Consider the following 20,565-nt stretch of genomic DNA (forward strand, 5'->3'; position numbering starts at 1 on the left):
AGTGGAAAGATCTTTTACATCTAGGGATCTCTACTGCATGGGGGTGGGGATTTAAGCGCCTGTCGGGTTTGTCGAGGGTGTCTACGTCGTGGGGGCACAAGTGTCTGCAGTTCGTCAGAGAATTCACCATTAAAATACTTGTAGAACAGGCAGAGGGATGCAACGTTTCGTCGATGGGACAGAGGCTGAAGCTTAGATGCCAGTTCAGGCCTATCAGATTGGCGACTCTCTTTTGAACCTTGTCTAGGAGCGAGAGACTAGCAGCAGATGCACCAGTCCAAATTTGACAGCAATACTCCATACATGGTCGAATGGTGGCCTTATAGAGGTACAGGATACTTTCAGGTGTCAGTAGTTTTCTAGCACGGTAGAGAGAGCCTACTTTCTTCGCAACGGCCCTGGCAATGTTTTGTTTTTTTAGTTTTACTTCTGTTGTAACTTCCATGTGGCTGGTTAGTGTTCATAGTTCATGTGTATTGTTTTCTGCATTTAAGGATTTTCCTTAAGATTTCAACTGTTTTGATAAATGCCCTCCGTTATATAGCCTCCATTAACAATTTTCATTCTTTACACGATTAACTCCAGGGCGCAAACTACTCCAGCAAATCGTTTATGGCAAATGAATCACTGAGACAAATCCAGTGGAGTTGCAGTGAAAAATATACAAAGACCATTTCGACTCAGAAAATATAACATCTGTTCATAAAGTAAGCGATCTGGCAAGAGACATGTTGAAATGGATTTGAGATGTTACATAGAGCACTTTTGTATCAGCACCGAGGAAGATGCACTGGTATCAACCTGTAACGAATGACACCATTTATTTATATATATACTAGCAGTTCAGCCTGGCTTTGCTCGGGCCCTATTTACTGTTCATAACTTTATGTGAATATGGATATATATATATATATATATATATATATATATATATATATATATATAGAAAAAGTTCGACTCATGTCTAGGTAATCTACATCTAAAATTTCAAGTGTTTAGACCCAAAATTGGCAGAGGAGTTTGATAGAGTCTGAAAATGTCAACTCTCTTAACTTTGACCTCTTGGCAGCCAAATTTTCGCCTAAAAACTGATTAAAAGCTTGCTGCATGTCTGAATATCCTTTATGTAAAATTTCAAATGTTTAGGCCCAAAATTGGCTGGATAGTTTACTAGAGACCGCAAAGGTCAAATCTTTTAAACTTTGACCCCTTGGCAGTTCGACCAAAACCCGATTAAAAAGCTTGCCTTATGTCTGAATACACTTTATGTAAAATGGTTAGACCAAAAATTAGCTGAGTAATTTGATAGAGACCGCAGAGGTCAATTTTTTTTAAAACATTGACCTCAATTTTAACTCCTTAACGTTTATTGTTTTGGGCTCAAACCAAATTAAAAAGTTTGATCTATGTCTAAGTACTCTACATCTAAAATTTCAAGTGTTTAGACCTAAAAGTGGCGGAGGGATTTGGTACAGTTTTCAAAGGTCAAATCGCTGAACCTTGACCCTTTGTCGGCCAAATTTCTGGCCTAAAACCGATTAAAAAGATTTCCCAAATCTCAATACCCCTTACGTCAAATCTCGAGTCTGTAGACTGAAAATTGACAGAGTAGTTTTGTAGGGAAATGTTCACACACAGACACACACACAAACAGACAATTTCACTTTTATAGATATATAAATACATATCACCTTTTTAGCAATTTTATAAGTTCAAATCTCAACGACTATTGACTAGAATTTAACAAATGAAGACTTATTGGAAAGGTAATGACCTGAATTGTGTAGTAGGCTATGTGAGATTTGCTTTTAAGGCCGCACATTAAAGGAATCATCCAGAGCCTATTTTTTATAGCCATAAAATGCTTCAGTAAAGTTGCAGTATCTTTCCATCCTCCAAAAATCTTTTGAATTACCACTATTATAGGTTTTCGAGGGTGCTGAAAATGAAAATAATGTTAAAAATTCTAGTCAAATCTCGAGTCTGTAGACCGAAAATTGCCAGAGTAATTTGGTAGGGAAATGTACACACACACACACACACACACACACACACACACACACACACACACACACAAACAATTTCACTTTTATAGATATATAGATATAATAAGTCCATATATACCAACTAGTTATAAATTTAGAGATTTATAAAGAATCAGAATCGGAAACGGTAATTGTATCGGAATCGGGAATTTAGTATGGAATCACTAATTGCATTGGAATCGGGAAAAATATTAGAATCGTCCCATAACTACTACTAATATTGATACTTGATTGATTATTCACGTTGACACCGGCTTTTTGTTAGATCACTGAAGTTGAGTAACGTTGAGTCTGGCCAGTACCAAAGGGGTGACCATTTGGAAATACCTGGTGCTGTATGTAGGAAGATGGCGACACTTCTGGCAGCTCCTGCATTCTGCTTGGTCTCCAACTGTCTTCATCTTGTTCTACCACTAGATTAGCCTGTTTGGTACGAGAAAATGAGTCAGGCTCGACGCAACACAGCTTCATGTAAAAAAAAAAACTCCCAGATCAAGTCAAGTCAAGGATGATCAAATGGTCTACGAACTTAGATAAATAGTACATGTAGATGGTATTGGAGATTGAGAGCTGGCCTCATCAGTCACTAGAAGGTTGATGGTATGCAGCTACTACTACTATTAATATTAATGCTATTATTAGTAGTAGTATTATTAGTATTAGTATTATTATTATTATTATTAGTAGTAGTAGTAGTAGTAGTATGGCTTTGTCTTTCTTTGTTTTATTTGGTGATTGTTATCACATTTTGTTTCGGTTTTTGTCTGATCAAGTCCGCTTCGTGAACCTCATAAGATAGAGGCTTATAAGTTCATGCTAATTAGAGAGAGAGAGAGAGAGAGCAGATGTTCTGAATTCGCCAGAAGAGAGGAAAAGTAAGAGAGATACCACCTGCCGTGTTATGTCCTCTTCGTGTAAGGACTTGTCAAGAATCGTTGCTTGCAAACAAACAGACAGGAGGTTGTTCAGCGAATTGTGTAATGAAATGCAAGTCTGTTCTAAAAGGAAGGATTCGTAGTTTGGTATCGTTCTTCGTTTCGCCAAATCATTCAAATTGATGGAGATTAATAACGACACGAACGACACGAAAATAAGTTTTTAAAGGAGCTGATAAACGCGAATGTTCATTTCAATAAATTTATCTTTTAAGATCATTCGCGTGAGAAGGTCAGATACATATACCCACCTAAAATGCACATACAAAAATTGAAAAACCAGGGTAGATTTTTTTTTTCTTTTTTTTTATCCGTATTAGAAGCGTTGGTAGAAATTTGAATTTCAAAATAAAATGGAATACGTTTTAAGCCAAATTACAACGCGAAATTATTAAAATAAACAAGTGTTTATTTTTAAGATATATTTCTGAGTAAACTCACTCGTCAGTCTTATATATTTTCAGATCGTGTGGCCAGGCGCATCCTTCTGACATTTCAAAAACAACATCGCAGTTAAAATCACGTTCAACTTCCTTCAACTTAACACCATGGCAAGGAAAAAGAGAAAAAATAAATAAAATACTAACGAGGAAGTTTTACTCCGAAATATATCTTAAAAATAAACACTTGTTTATTTTAATAATTTCGCGTTGTAATTTGACTTCAAACGTATTCCATATGCATTTTATTTTAAAATTCAAACTTAAGTGAATGCTTCTAACACGGATAAAAAAGAAAAAAAAAACTACTCTGATACAGACATACACACAACCCCCCTATATATATATATATATATATATATATATATATATATAACTACTTCATTTACTCACATAAATTAATATGCAAAAGTATAGATTTATGCGTAAACTTTAAGTATTTACTTCAAAAGTGCTTAATACGTAGGTAGAGCTAGTTAGTAATTTATAAAATATATATGGCGATTAAGCTACACTGAATATTCGGCGTTTCATCCACTCTAGGATTCCTCAGGCTTATGCGCGAATTCTGTGGTTGTTTATCGTTTTTATATGGTCCTCTTCTGTTGAGGATTTTAGTTAGCCAATCAGCTTTCTAGTATCCACCGCGCCCCTTCTTATCAGCCAATGGGCACGCATTTTATCGAACAAAGGATCTGTTTTAAAACTAGTTTAGTGGTTTAAGGCAGACATTTTTTTATATATTTTTTTATATATAAATATACATATGTGTACATACATATATGCAGATATATATATATATACACATATATATACATACATATATGTGTGATCGTTTATGTATATTCATGTTTATTTAATTTATTTATTTGTTTATTTTCTATTGTTTTTGTTAGTTTTAAAACTATTTTGTATCGCTATCCTAGAGTAAATTTTATTTTGTGAACACAGTTATTTGCTATTTCTCTCCTACAGTTTAATAGATTTTGGGGTTCTTTAAAGTACAGGATAGCAAATTTTTCATGAAAGCATAATTTACATGGGTCGTCTAAATGCCTACACGTGGTAGCTTGTCTTATTATTTTCCATTTGACTACCGGCGAATGTGCGCTTTCTTTGAGTTCCTAGTATTTATTCGCTAGTGTTGTTTTTATACGGTGGTTTTTATTGTTGAATGTACTTTTGTGGTCGAAAAAATTAAAGTAAGGCTGTTGTTATTGTTGTTGTTGTCGTTGATGTTGTTGTTGGTGTTTGTTGCCGTGCCGCCCAACCCGCACCCTCCTCATGTTACGAACGGTTTTCAGAACAGACACCCCCAACTCCTCATGGAAAGAATGACTATCGAATGTCATGAACAGGTGGAGATAGGTATGTAGTAAGGATATTGAGAACCCCCCCAGCCAGTGTTGGCAAATTAGATTCTAAAAACCCGCTAGATCAGAGAAAAGAAATCTCCAGAAAATCGCTAAATTTTAAATTTTTGTCATCTGAAATTTTCAGAAACGATTAATTCACACACACACACACACACACACACACACACACACACACACACACACACACACACACACACACACACACACAATCTCCAAAAAAGAAAAACACCGCAGTTTAACTTCGTACCCTACATAAAAAATATTGTGAATATAGTATAATATTCAATAGACAAAATGCTCTATATATTTCTGGAAATATATTGAAGTGTTTAGCTCCCCAGAAGGCTTTCACGTTTTATCAACCATTTTTACCTGTTTTTTTGGAGAGGGTATATTTTGTTTTGCAAGAAACAAAATCATAAAATAAAACAGTGGTTATAATGAAAGTTAAATTGAAATATATTACACATTAAACATCACAATAATGGCGTACCTAAACATTGAATATTGCCGAATAAATTCTCCATAAATATAGGATGAATTAATATTTGCAAAAAATTTTGTTTTTTTAAATTCGCAAAACATAGGCGTCAAATTTAAATCTGAATTACTTGATAGATTTTTTTTAACTAGAGGGAATCGGGGAGGGGGAGGTAAAAATGGCACAAACGTATGTAGGGGAAAATAGCACAAGATGAAAATCTTTGAGAATATATCTAAAGGGAAAAGATTAAGTTTGTCAATTTGAAAAATGAATTATAACTGTATTCAACAGTAGATGAGAACCCTTAGCAATCCCTCTGTAAAATATGAGAGTGTGCTTTTTTAGACAGTTACGTATGAATATTTCGAATAAAATATTTTAGAATTTAAAGTGGGGGATCATTTTTTTCATATAAATTTATTAAAATGATTCCTCATTTCCAGGACATTCGAAGTTTTTTTTGGATTGAACAGCACTTTTCATGCCCGCCATCCACAATCGAGTATATTTGTATCTGCTTTAAAATATTTTAATGAAGGAAAAATATGATTTAAATATTCGCCAATTTTACAATCTCCTTTTATTTTCGGTTTATTTGCATTATTTTTTAGTTTTCTAAATAAAATTAACGTTAAAGTATAATATGTGTTCTGATACTATATTTTATCTTTTCTGTTTTTGTTCATTGAAGGAGAAATCCTTTAAGATTGAAAATTAAAAAAAAAAAAGTTTCCCCAATCCATAGTTCTTTATTTATTTTTTTGGAGTGAGGGGGGGGGAAGTAAAAACCGATATTTGCCATCGTAGGAAATATATTTGTTATCGCAGGTGGAAAACGGTATATTATTAATTTTTGCACCAAAATAAACGGAATAAACTTAAACTTAAAAAAGGTGGTTCATGCTGACAATTAAATGGAATAATAAACGTTAAAAAAATAGTAAAAATAAGTAAAATCATGAATTTTGGCTCTTTGGAGACAAATAAGTAGGGACAACACAGTCATTCGGCAATGTGTAGAATAATTAACATTCGAGAAATTGTAAACAATAACAAAAATCAATATACCTGATACCAAAAGCAGTAAAATTCAAGTATATTTTATACGTGCTAAAACTGTGTTTAAGCTCTTTTAATTTCATTCCTGCTATCAATTTGGAAGTGCAACTCGAACTTAGGGTTAGTGGTAGAATAAGTCATTTGTTTCCAATTTGGGGGTAATTAAGCTTCCTTGCCAATTAAGCGGTAAGCATCCGTTTGTTTATTTTTTAATCAGTGTGTAAAAACCAGTTTAACAAAATAAGTTACAACTTAAAAAAAAATAAATGTTTTAGCTTGGTAGATAATTAAATTCTACTGTATCATTTTTTTTTTCTTCGTATTTTTTTTTTTTTTAATAATTTTCGCCTGTTAAGTCTTCTACGCCTTAACTAAGTGAATAATTAATTCTAAATTAAAAGGCGGGTGCTTAGATCTTATTTTAAACTACAAAGGCTGTAATCCCCCCCCCAATAAAATCTAATTCGAAAAATCTATTTTTTAGCGAGTTTAAGAATGGTTAGGCAAAAAGAAAAGGTGGAAAACAAAACAATTAGTCACTAAATAATTGATAACAAAGGCAGTAAGTACGGAAATGAATAGAAACTCATTTCTTGTATTTGTCTGTAATTGATGATAAAAAAATGTAAAATAAAACGGAAAGTATGAAAATGTAAATAAACCCAGAAAACACAGAAAAGGAAAGCACAAAAAAGCAAATTTCTATACATTTCGATTGTTACATGATAAGGGCTGTCCCCTTTTCATGTAAGTATAAAAATGGAGAATTTAGTTTAAAATGAAAATGAAATAGCATAGGCGAAATTCGAACCCCGTAATCTAGTTTAGAAATAGATTACGTGTGAGAATTTAAAAATGTAAAACAAACATTTGTTTAGAATATAGATAAATATTTCAAAGAAAGAATGTTAACTATCAAGTTTGTTATGAAATTTTAAATTGAAAGAATGCAGCTTATAAGATAATGTTTTTAACATATTGGAAAAATAGGTTACTGAGAAATAGGAAAAGTTTTGGACACGTATGTCCATAACACGTGAAAGAAGGCACATATTTTAACATGTGTATGACGTCACGGAAAATAGAGAGTTCTAGGAATAGAGAAAAACTTTAGTTAGAGTTAGTCAGTCAGTGAGAAAACTCGGAGAGGGACAGTCAGTCGTCTAGGAGCGAGATGTCACTTCAAGAAAAAAATGTGAGACTTTGAATTCTTGGTGATTGAAACACGGCCGTGTGACGAAATAAACCATCAAGTGTTTTTTGTAAAGCTCGTCTTGTGTCTTATGATTCTTACAAAAAAGTAAAGTGGAATTGTATTATATATTTGTGTTATATATCTTTACATACACGTCTCAACATCATCATGTCCGAACTGTCTGAACACTATGTCCTCACTCAAAGAGCTTTCTTCTTCTTCCATTCAAATCAATTAAGGAATGAACATTTAATATATAAGAATCTCTCATAACATGAACAATATCTCTCAAGGTCTCTTATACAACTTCTCTCTCTCTCTCTCTCTCTCTCTCTCTCTCTCTCTCTCTCTCTCTCTCTCTCTCTCTGAGTACTTACAACACATCTCTCACTAAGATACAGCATCACTTTTAATAAGCATCTCTCTCTAAGACTCATCTTTTAATAAAACTCTCTCAATGAAACTCCTATATAACACGATGATTTATAGGAAAAACAAATGTATAGGGAAAAAACAAAGCAAACTGTTTAAGGATTTATGTACATTTCGATAATATGTAAGAAAAACAAATGTATAGTGGAAAAAAACAGAAAAAAACCCATAGCAAACTGTTGGATTACGATAGTTGGCTAAAATGTAATTATATGTCTGTATCGTTAATCGAGTAGTAAGCTGGCGAAGTCCTTGTTAATTAAAGGGAATAATTTCATTCCATTAAATCATTAATAGGTGAATGGGTCCTATCAGCCAATCAGAATGAGAAGAACAAGTATTGGAGAGACGTTAGTATTTTTAGTATACAAGAATAAAAGGTAAATGCTATATCAAATAGTGAATAAATCAGTTACGTAGGGAGGGGTTTAAATTTAAGTACCCTGTAAGGAAAAATACGCGATGTGATAGGGGAACGATGGGAGTACTTGGTGAATAGGGGGGTAAAATCGGAACTATTTCCTCTGTAGGTTATGGCAATGATGATGATGTCGCTCCTAGGATTAAATCCAATGTTTTAATATTACGAATTAATGTGTCTAAAATGTCGTTCTATAGTTAAATAAGATAATAGCTAATAGCGTAGAATAATACATTTGTATGTTATTTTCATGGCAGGTGCTCGGCTGAGCTCCATTCTATGGTCCCCCCTCGCCAAACTTTCACAACAAACACCCGTTTAGCAGAAAACACTATCACTAGTTTACACCACTCTTTATCTGTGCCTAAACCTAAGCGTAGATTCGATGAGCAAAGCTTCTTTCTTAGAACTGCACGCCTATCGAATTGTCTTCCGGTTTTTCTGCTTTCCAGCTGACTACAATATGGTTGTCTTCAAGTCTAACGTAAACAAGTTTTTGATAAGCCGTTCAATATAAGTTAACAAATTTACCGAATCTCCGTTACTAATGGTTACTATATTGTCCAATTGTCTACTGTACACTCTTTAACCCTTATCCTCGAGTGGCCTCTTGGCATTGATAAGTGGTGATGCCTATGTAAAAAAAAAGTGCTGTCTATATACGGTATTTTGGTCCAGAGGGGAAAAACTGCGCCTCTTTTATTATATACAGGGATAATCCTTCGCAAAATCTTTCGAACTTTGATGCTCCTTATTTTTGCGCTAACCAGCAATATTATAGCAAGCTTATACAGAACAGAATCCCGGGATACAGCATTAAAACAAAACATGTAACAAAATACAGTACAGTAAACATGTATCTAATCAAATACCATTATAAATAACACCTTAAATCGTAAGGCGGGGTAAATACGGAAACTAGGGGTCGGAAAACATTGTAATCCCACATCGTAACCTGAAAAAAAAAACATATCCTATGGCCACCGTATTCCGGGGTTGTACTATATAAACTTCCTTTGCTAACATTTTTACACTGAAGAAAAAAAATACATATTTTTGAAAGGCAATAAAATAAGGAAATAATTCACTTTATCTTATATTCCTTGTTTTATGAACAATAAATATTGTAAATCATAATTTGCATTATAATGCCTCTCTTATATCACACACACACACACACACACACAAACACACACACACACACACACACACACACACATATATATATATATATATATATATATATATATATATATATATATATATATGTATATATACATAAGAGAGAAAGAAAGAAAGGGAGAGAAGAGAGATCTATCTAAAAGTATATACCACTCCTTTCGATGCTCCCGAATAAAAGACTGCTCTAAAAGCCATTTAATTATTACAATTTCATTCCACAATTTAATTATGACCATCCTTTTCTGTTATCGTTTGAAATAATAACTTCACAATTGAATTATTTAACGTAAACTTTTTTCACTTATTTTTTCTATTAAATTATTTTAATATTATTCTATTCTTTGTGAAAACATATATTCAAGGTTCAAGGTATATATATATATATATATATATATGTATATATGTATATATATATATATATAAAAGTGAAGTTGTTGTGTGTGTGTGTGTGTCTGTGTGTGTACATTTCCCCAACAAACAACTCTTTCAATTTTCAGTCTACAAACACGAGATTTGACAGTAAGGAGTACTGAGATTTGGGAAAATCTTTTTAATCGGTTTTCGGAGAGAAATTTGGCTGTCAAGAGGTCAAAGTTCAACGATTTGACTTTTGAAAACTTTACCAAACTCCTCCGCCCATTTTGGGTCTAAACACTTGAAATTTTGGATGTAGGTTACTTTGACATGGATTTAAGTTTTTAATTTGATTTGAGCCCAAGCATGTTAAGGGGTAAAAATTGGGGTCAAATTTTTAAAAAAATTGACCTCTACGGTCTCTACCAAATTACTCAGCCAATTTTTGACTTCTGCGGTCGCTACCAAATTACTTAGCCAATTTTTGGTCTAAACATTTGAAATGTCACATAAAGTGTATTCAGACATAGGGCAAGCTTTTTAATCGGTGTTAGCCGAAATTTTGGCTGCCAAGGGGTTAAAGTTAAAAAGATTTGACCTTCGCGGTCTCTAGCAAACAATTCTGCCAATTTTGGGTTTAAACATTTGAAATCTTACATAAAGGGTATTCAGACATGCAGCAAGTTTTTAGTTAGTTTTTGAGCGAAAATTTGACTGCCAAGAGGTCAAAGTTGAAATAGTTGACCTTTGCATATTCTACTAAACTTCCCCACCAATTTTCGGTCTAAACACTTGAAATTCTAGATGTAGGTGATCTGGGCATGAGTCAAACTTTTTTATATATATATATATATATATATATATATATATATATATATATATATATATATATATATATATATGAATATGAATATGAAATATGATGATTGCAACGTCTTGTCAGACGAGTGCCACTGCCTCAGACACTTAAAGTCCATGAGCCCAAAATTGACTTCCATCGCTACAGGACCATTTTTATAGACAAATCCCTAAGGGGGTATCTATACACAGATGATGTTACAGAGTCTTAGCTTTGTACAACAGCATAGTCTCTCTCTCTCTCTCTCTCTCTCTCTCTCTCTCTCTCTCTCTCTCTCTCTCTCTCTCTGTTCAAAATGTTGAGATCCAGCAACAAGCAAGAGCAAGATAGCCAGCAACAAGTTAAACTGCAGACCAGCTTAATGCGGGTACTAGTCTCCTGCTTTATGTTTTTTTTAAATCAGAGATTTGCTTCTCCTAAAAAGGTTGCCTTCACCATGGCTTACAGGAGCCCTCTCCACCCCAACACACACATACGTACACACAAACACACACGGTGCTAGTTGGCTGTTGACCTCGAAAAAGGGTTCATTCGCCCTTTGGAAGGTCTTGTTTTTAATCCTTCAGGGAGACTAACCACCCTCCTCACCAAACAAGTTTAGTGGGGGAACCAGTTTAGTCGCCGGTGACCCGACCATGAGGCAAGTAGTACTGGGTTACATGGTACCAGTAGCATATGACATGACCTGACATATATATATATGCACATAAAGTTATGAACAGTACATAGGATCCAAGCAAAGCCGGGCTGAACTGCTAGTATATATATATATATATATATATATATAAAGGGGGTTGGCCGACGTTACCCGATCGTAAAATATGCTTTAATATGTTATTTTAATTAATCCGAATTTCATATTTATTATAGAGTAAATTCTCTATCGATTATTTCATGATATTGCACCCAATATACAGTCATGATTTTGAAAGTAAAAAAATATATGACTCGGGTGCTATCAGTTAGAATCGAAACAGAAACCAAAAGAGATTTTACCGTCGTTGTATGAAGAAGCGGTAAAATTAAACTAACAATTACATATAAATGTATATATACGAGGGGCGTGAAATAATTAATTCCCTTGGCCCACTTTTAGTTGTCTGATCTAGCTGAAATTTTGCATGTGCAATGATTTATATCTCTATGGGTTATGTGAGACATTACAGCTCTGAACTAATTGTGGTTTCTGTTTTACAGGTGTTTGAATTGATTCAGGTGTGAAATGGAGCCTGTTGAATGTCGAGCAGTGATCCGGTTTTTGTATTTGAAAGGACGCAAACCACAGGAGACTTTTTATTTTTTATTTTTTATAAATTTTTACATGGGGGTCACCACTTATCAAGGCCCGAAGGCCACTCAGGGTTAAGGGTTATTGCATATACAGTAATTAATGAGATGGTGTTGTAGTAATCATTAGTAATGGGGGTTTTGATAGAGTGTCTTACTTAAGGCGGCGGTTTGTCAGGAGTTTGTTTATGTTGGACTTGAAGACGTCAAAGTTGTAGTCAGGTGGGAAAGAGGCAAGCGGCAGAGTGTTCCACTGGCGTACAGTTCTAAGAAAGAAGCTTCGCTCATGGAATCTACATTTGGATTTAGGCACAGATAAAGAGTGGGGAAAAAAAAGAAAGTTATGGTGATAATGCCCCATCATATGACCTTGTAAAACGCTGGCATCGTGAATTCAAACATGGCTGGAAGTCTGTGGAAACAGCTCCCAGACCTGGTCGCCCCCCCCTCCTTCTGCCATTGATGAGGCATCTGTCCGTCAAGTTGAGGCTGCAATTTTGGAAGATCGGCACATTACTATTCGCCAAATAGCCAAAGATGTCAAGATTAGTACAGGGTCTGTGGAAACTATCATTTATGACCATTTGCATATGCATAAGGTGTCTGCCAGATGAATTCCCAGGTTGCTCACACCATTCTAGAAACGAGAACACGCTGAGTGCTCGAGGATGAATTTGGAGATGTGCCAAGAAGATGAGTCAAAGTTTTTCAAACGACTGATTACACAGGATGAAACCTGGGTCCACCACTATGATCCAGAGACCAAAGTCCAGTCAATGCAGTGGAAGCACTTGGACTCACCACCTCCAAAGAAGGCAAGGGTGCAGCCCTCCGCTGGCAAGGTCATGCTCACAGTCTTCTGGGACCAGGACGGAGTAGTGGTGACAGATTTCCTGGCAAAGGGTACCACAATTACAGGAGTCTATTATGCTTCACTTTTGAGGAAATTAAGGAAAGCTATCAAAATCAAGAGGCGGGGCAAAATCAGCAAAGGTACTCTCCTCCTGCAGGACAACGCTCCGGTCCTCAACTCGCATGTTACTAGATCAGAAACACAGGCGTGTGGTTATGAAATCCTTCCCCATCCTCCCTACTCTCCTAACCTTGCACCCTCTGACTTTCACCTCTTCCCAGCCATAAAGTTGTTTTTGAAAGGAAAGCGTTTCCCAGATGATGCAGCCTTGGTTTCTGAAGTCATGTCGTGGTTGGAGGACCAACCTGGGGTGTTCTACAAAAATGGTCTCCAGAGCTGCATCAAACGATTGGAGAAATGCATAACTCTGGGTGGTTCCTATGTAGAGAAAGACTAATAACTATGCCAAGTTTTGTTGCTCTACTGCTATGGGAAGTGGTTCAGGGACATTACTTATTGCACGCGCCTCGTATTTGCACTTGCAAAGAGCAGATTAAGTCGACTTACGCTTGCCAAGTTGTAATTTCTTTCAATTTTAACCCATAGCAATTATTCTGACTGCGTAAAGAATCATAAAAACAGTCCACAAAAATGTAATCATTTGAGTCGCCCCGTGCCACTCTGTGACCTTTCGTCTAGGAGGAGATACAGTTTGAAAAAATGGAGACAAACAGACATACAAAGACAAAGTGAATTGTTTAAATAAGATTATTATTTAATACATCTGCATAAAATATTATAAGTACATATAATATTTCATAGCGATTTTCAGTATTTACTTCAAAAGTGCTCAATATATATATATATATATATATATATATATATATATATTCATCCACATACAGTACTGTTTCGCTGTATCACAGCAGCTCCTCAATGCGGCTAGACAAACAACTACCTCTAGCTATGATTTAAATTCGACCGCTCGAACGGCATATATATATATATATATATATATATATATAAAGAGAGAGAGAGAAAGAAAGAAAGAAAGAAAGAAAGAGAAATAAAAAGGAACAAACCGAGTTGGGTTCATCAGCATTTCGTCTTTATTTTGAGACTTCCTCTGGATGAATGAGATTAAGAAAACAAAAACACCAGTACAAATATTTGAACATTTTTTTCATGTGCAAAGTGTGACGCTGTTCTATTTCAGAAACGGAAAAAGACATTGGAAATTCAAAAAAGGAGGGGACCTTGCGTTGTTAAAGAGAGGGAGATTTTTAATAACGTCATATAGTCGTTAATATGTTATTAAAAGATGTGAACGCAGTTAATATTCTTTCTAGAAAAAATATGTCTGTTAAAATTCAAATATAGGTATGTAACAGAAATGAAATGTACTGCTGCCACATTGAAAAAAAAAAATGAATGAGAATTTTAGAGCTAGTAGATATAAAACAGTTGAGGTAGCAGGGTTAGTTCATAGGGGGAGGCCAAAGGAACTATTTGATGAAGTGTTAAAGATCGACTTGAAAGGAATATATGTAAACCAGTGCAGAAATAGGTTAGTTTGGAAGTCAATTTCTAAAACTTTCCAACATATGTTTGTATGTAAAACGGACGTTAAACTGATGATGATGATGATGATGATGATGATAATGATGATTTGTTTAAATAATTGTTTGTATTATATATTGAAAACGATAATACTAATACATTTATATAAATCTTTAAATAAAAGTTTATATGCGTATTATACAGGTCAACTGAAGAACTAATTTTATTTATTTACTAGCATGGGGGCGGAGGCGACCTCGCCGGTCGTAAAATACACTTAAATATATTTTAATTCATGCAGATTTCGTATTTATTATTAAAGAGCCAATTCTTTATAGAATATTTATATAAAAATGACCTGGATGCCATCAGCTAGAATTGAAACTAAAACATTTAACACTCCAGCCGTGTTCCATGCCGTTTGAGCTAACCAGACATATAGATAAGACAGTTATAAAATTAAACCACTTTAAGCTATGATTAGTTTTACGCAAACGCCAACTAATAGAAATGTCGGTTGAAGTTGAAATTAACATTTTGCATTTCAACTTGCCGACTTGTGTACGCGTTATTCATCCAAACAAAGATTTTACTCTTATAGATCATCCTTGGTGTATGATTCCTATTTCCTGGTTATTTCAGTGTTATGTGACCGGTAGCTTAATAGTTTATCGGTTAAATATTTGCAAACAGACAGAGAGACAGACATACTAGTGTAAGGATGATTAATCAGAATCAGAACCAGGAACTGAAAGAATCTGAAATTTTGGATGTGCCGGAATCTGAAAAAAAAAAAATCGTGCATATTTCAAGATGCCAAAAACGATTCTTTTTAATTTTTTATTGCATTTTGTTTGAAAGAAAATCTTCCACTGCTGGTGTAAATGATAAAATAATACATATTTATTGATTTTAAAGTTACCACAAAAACATACATCTACAGATCGTCTGCTACAAGTATTTATTTTTACGTTAAAGAAAATATCTGCACATTTAACATTTGTTTTTACTGTAATAGGTAAAAATAAAATCTCTATAGTTAAATATTTAGAAATTTATTAAGAATCAGAATTGGAATCAGTAATTGTATTGGAATCAGGAAAAATGTTAGAATCGTCCCATCACTAATACATACAAATAAACCACCCTTGGTGTGTAATGACGATTTCCTGTAAATTTCAGTGTTATGAGGCTGGTAAGAGTTTGTTGGTTAAATATTTACAAACAGACAGACACACATCTACTGTTTTATTTATATAGATTAATATAAGTGTATCATATAATGATTTGGTACTAAATTTCTCGTAAGCCTGGCTTTTGTTCTGGTCTGCGACTCTACGTCTTTAATTATAATTCTATTAGTTACTGTTCGATTCACACACACAAGAAACATTTCCCTTATCGTTTTTTTTTTTTTTTTGTATATTTTATTATAGGTTTATCAGGAGTGAAAGGTGCAGCTTTTCGAGAGACTGCTCACATTAACAAGAGTCTCTCGGCTCTCGCAGATGTCCTGGGTGCTTTATCCGAGCACAGGTCACACGTACCTTATCGCAACAGTAGACTAACACACTTCCTGCAAGATTCCATTGGTAAGTAGAGAAAAGCTAAAAAAAAAAAAAAAAAAAAAAAACACATTTCCACATGCTGCGATCGCAGTATCTACGCGTAAAGTACGTTTTGGTCAATAAGCCTCAGTCTGGATTCAAGATCAAATTCTATGATTACAGCAACAACAAACGACGTTTTTTATTTTTATTTTTTTTTATTTTATCACTCTTTTTGGCCCTAAACAAGGTATATTGCCATTTGGAACGTATTTGAGATCGTATAAACAGGGAACTGTGAGGAATTGAGCAGAAAGATATTTGTTCACATTACATTTAAACTTCTGCGGGTTAGTACAGTCAGAGAAGCGGGGTGGGATAAATGTGGCAACAATTCTTCATGACTTTGTAAAGATATGGGATGCTCTCTGGTGTGAGTAATTTTCTAACACTATAGAAAGAACTCATCTTGTTTTTAGCAGCCTTGGCAATGTCTTCGAGTTATTCGTTCCAATTCAGGTTGCCTGTGAATGTTAGGCTTAGGAGTTTGAAAGATGGATTCTTAGGTCTGCCACACTCAGTTTTAAAATAGCATTTCTTTTAGTCTACTATACACAGTTTAAAAATAACACTTCTTTTAGTCTGTCACGCTCAGTTTTGAAATAGCATTTCTTTTAGTCTGTTACCTGAAGTTTGGAATAGCATTTCTTTTAGTCTGTCATGCTCAGTTTTGAAATAGCATTTCTTTTAGTTAATTAACTGAAGTTCGGAATAGCATTTTATTCGCTAAAAGTGCAGATTGAATGAACATGTCTATCAACAACCAACAAAATTGAATTCCAAAAAAATAAAAAAATAAATCCTGGTGTCGCATCCAAATTAAATTGTGTTGAAGTTAATGAAAATATTTGTTTAAAATTAGAATATCAGTTGAAAGTATTGTCTATACTTTGCGATAACTCTTGGGTGTGCCCCATGGGCTCTTTTAAGGCTAATAAAAACACTCCATTTTTGGGATTATTTTACCATATTTGTCCAAATTTTCTGTGGATGTCTATTTAGCAGTTTTGCATGGTGCTGAGCTAAAATTTAAATATGTTAAGGCCTTGAAGACTTTTGGGGCTAATTGGGGAAAGGGAAATGATGAACTTAGTGATATTTTTTTTTTGCATGTTGCAGAACTCAAATTTACGTATGTTAAAGTCTAAAACTGCCCTGTTTGTTCATTTCTACCAGAATTTGACGTTCCCTGGGGACTTTTGGGGCTAAAGGTGTGGGGGGGTGATGAACTTAGTCATTTTTTAATGCCTCATTCACTGTGCACTCACGAGGGACCATGCATACTTCACTTTTTTTTTTTTATTTTTTGAGTTCAGTAAATTTTATTGACTCATGATTTTAAAATTGTCTTATTTTTTATGTTGAAAAGTTTTTAAATATTTAATAACGAGTCGTTACTTATCAAGGCGGAGACCCACTCAAGGATAAATTTTAATGAGATGAATGCATTTTCAGTTTTACCCCAAACAAGGCATATTGCGGCTTGAAACGTAAGAGGCTATGGGAACTTGGCTGACAGTGTGAGATATATTAGATTTGAAGCGCGTTTTTTGTCACTGTCCATGTGGCAACAATGGTCTCTACATGGACGAACTATGGCTTCGTTATGAATGTTCTCTTCTCCATAGAGAAACGTTGCTAGTCTTTTTCTTACTCTACCATTAACTGTTCTACTAAGCTAAAACGTATTCCCCCCATCCCCGGTAAAACCTTCATTGCAAGTACTTGTCTTCTTACCACCACTATAAAGCACTTTGCTTTTCCCTCTGTATACCTAGAATCAAGCAGAACTTCCACGACAAAAAGAACTTCACATATGTGAAATTCAAGAAATTTGCATTTGTGAAACACAATACCACGAAATGCTTCCCTACTGAGTGCAACATATTCATCTTCAAGTCGAATGTAAAAATATAATTGTTGTGCTGTCCTCTTAAGTAATCCAATTCCTGCCCTTTTCATCAATTTGTTTCCAATTCTTTCATAGTATTGTTCTGTATTCGATTAAGAATTGCATTAATTTTTATCCTCGAGTGACATTTGTGTTGTTCCCCTTTGTATTTTTTTATGTTGTCTCCCTTAGTATTAAACTAAAAAAAGTTGTGTTCATTGTGTTAAGTGTAACAACGATAAAAGGCACAAGTTCTGGTATGTTAGTCCAATGAGTGACAGAGCCCTGTTACAAAGTTCTAACAGCTATAAGATGCAGTCTCGCTCATATTATACAGCTGTTCTAATATGGCGGTAGCAAACATTCTAGTGTTCTTAAAACTCCACCATGTGAAAATTCAATAGGATCATTGTACATACTCTTATCCTCAGAATGTCCATGTTAAACAGGTTAAGGTTTTTATTCATGGAAGGACCTTATCCAACCGGTTGATGTGTCACTATTCTCAGCAATAAGGTAAAGAGAAAAACCGAGCATACAAAACAAAATGTTTTTTGTTTTTTTTTATACAAGCATCACCACATTATCGAGACCAAGAGGCCACCCGAGGATAAGAGTTAAAGAGTGTACAGTAGAAAATTGGACAATATAGTAATCATTAGTAATGGAAATTCGGTAAATTTGTTAACTTATGAGGAACAGCTTATCAAAAACTTGTTTACGTTAGACTTGAAGACAACCATAGTGTAGTCAGCCGGAAAGCAGGAAAACGGAAGACAATTCAACAGGCGTGCAGTTCTTAGAAAGAAGCTTTGTTCATGGAATCTACGTTTAGGTTTAGGCACAGATAAAGAGTGGGGGGAATTATTGATAGTGTTTTCAGCTAGACGAGAGTTTCTTGTGAAAGTTTGGCGAGGGGGGACCATGTTCCAGTCGAACACTTTCCATGAAAATAATGGTACATCAAAGACAAACTCGCAACTTCTGTGAGATAGAGGTTGCAGGGAAGAGAAAAGGACATCTTCTACGAGGCTACGAAGTCTATTTTGAACTCTATCAAGGCAGGACAAGTCCTTTCTAGCAGCTCCTGCCCAGATGTGGCAATAGTATTCCATCCTTGGACGTACCTGAACGTACGTGTTCACTCGCTCTTGTCAGCAGCGATAAATTAAAATGGATATGACAACAATTCATGCCAGGAGGCCTTATTTTGCTGATTTCGAACATATATATTTAAAAACAATGTCAACCGCACACAGTTCAGGTCGATAAAAAAAAATAACGATGGATAACAAAGAAAAAAATAGTTAATAATTTTTAGAGTGATCTCCCTTGCTTGTTGTAGATTATTAATTGGGAAGCAAAGATGACAATTGGAGTTGTGTGAAGTGTAAACTAACACTTTTGGGTTTTGATAATTAGTGACTTAGTATAAAAACGATTATGCTTATACTAATGTCCTGCCTTCTAAAATATACTGGCATACTTATTATAAAGTACCTTATATATATATATATATATATATATATATATATATATATATATATCAAATGGATATAATTGCTATATTTTCATTTACTCTCGCATCTATAAATTATTATTATTATTATATATATATATATATAATTATTATTTTTTTTTTTTTACTATAATAATTAAATACCTACTACAGACACTAGTGTTTCATCCTTTCGGGATTCTTCAGTGCAGGGTGTCACGATTACTACCAGTCGAACGATTCGAACCCCGCGACACAAGACATCTCTGGCTCGATTAGCGGAGGCCGTATCCATTCGGCTACCATTAACCGTGTGAAATAGCGTTGAATTTTAAACATTTTAATTTAAATGTTCATTACGTCAGACAGACAGTGATCAAATCGTTTCTATCACCAGGCTATCCATTCATGTGTAATCACCTTTTTCTTCACCATATTCCGTCTGCTTCACTTTTTTGTTATCAAGTAAGATCTTTGACTTACTTGTTGTTTCATTAAATACTTTTGTATTCAAAGTCCGATCCAGCATTTTGCTAATTCCTACCATCTGATGAGAAGGAAAGTATTTCTTCGAAACTTCACTTATCAAGTGTTTCCTTTTCAGATGAAATATGTTTTAAACTCATTTCAAAGTGTTTTTTTTAACATGTTTTATTAACTGTTTGCTCATATATATATATATATATATATATATATATATATATAGTGTAACTCGGATATAAGAGACTCGAACACAAGGAAAACGGATATAAGAGAGATTTTCTCTGGTCTTAAATTAGAGCCTGTGTTAATGTACAATGTAACCCGGATATAAGAGATCCGGATATAGTGTAACCCGGATATTAGATACCCACAAGGTTATAGGATGTCTCTTATATCCGGGTTACAGTATCTATCTATCTATCTATATATATATATATATATATATATACATATACTAGCAAAAGTACCTGTCGTTGACTGGGTTCAAAAATAGCCTACAGAAAATGGACTCTGGTTTATGAAAATATGATAGGTTATGAAAAGGAAGGGTTGTAAAGAGATAGCTTTGAATTTCGGGGTATCAAAACCAAAGCAAAATATGATG

The 20,565-nt window shown here is 34.3% G+C and overlaps 1 protein-coding gene across 1 annotated transcript in view; it reads left to right on the forward strand.

The window, feature by feature from the left end:
* Window positions 1-20,565, forward strand: part of LOC145247429 (kinesin-like protein KIF25) — a 446,897-nt gene that overhangs the window by 412,268 nt on the left and 14,064 nt on the right. Inside the window, exon 13 of the mRNA XM_080109187.1 lies at window positions 15,919-16,074. Coding sequence (XP_079965313.1) covers window positions 15,919-16,074 — 156 coding nt within the window. The remainder of the gene's footprint in view (window positions 1-15,918; window positions 16,075-20,565) is intronic.

This window comes from Euprymna scolopes, chromosome 25 (assembly GCF_053919585.1).
Source record: "Euprymna scolopes isolate OS-2025 chromosome 25, ASM5391958v1, whole genome shotgun sequence".
In the NCBI taxonomy this organism is placed as follows: Eukaryota; Metazoa; Mollusca; class Cephalopoda; order Sepiida; family Sepiolidae; genus Euprymna; species Euprymna scolopes.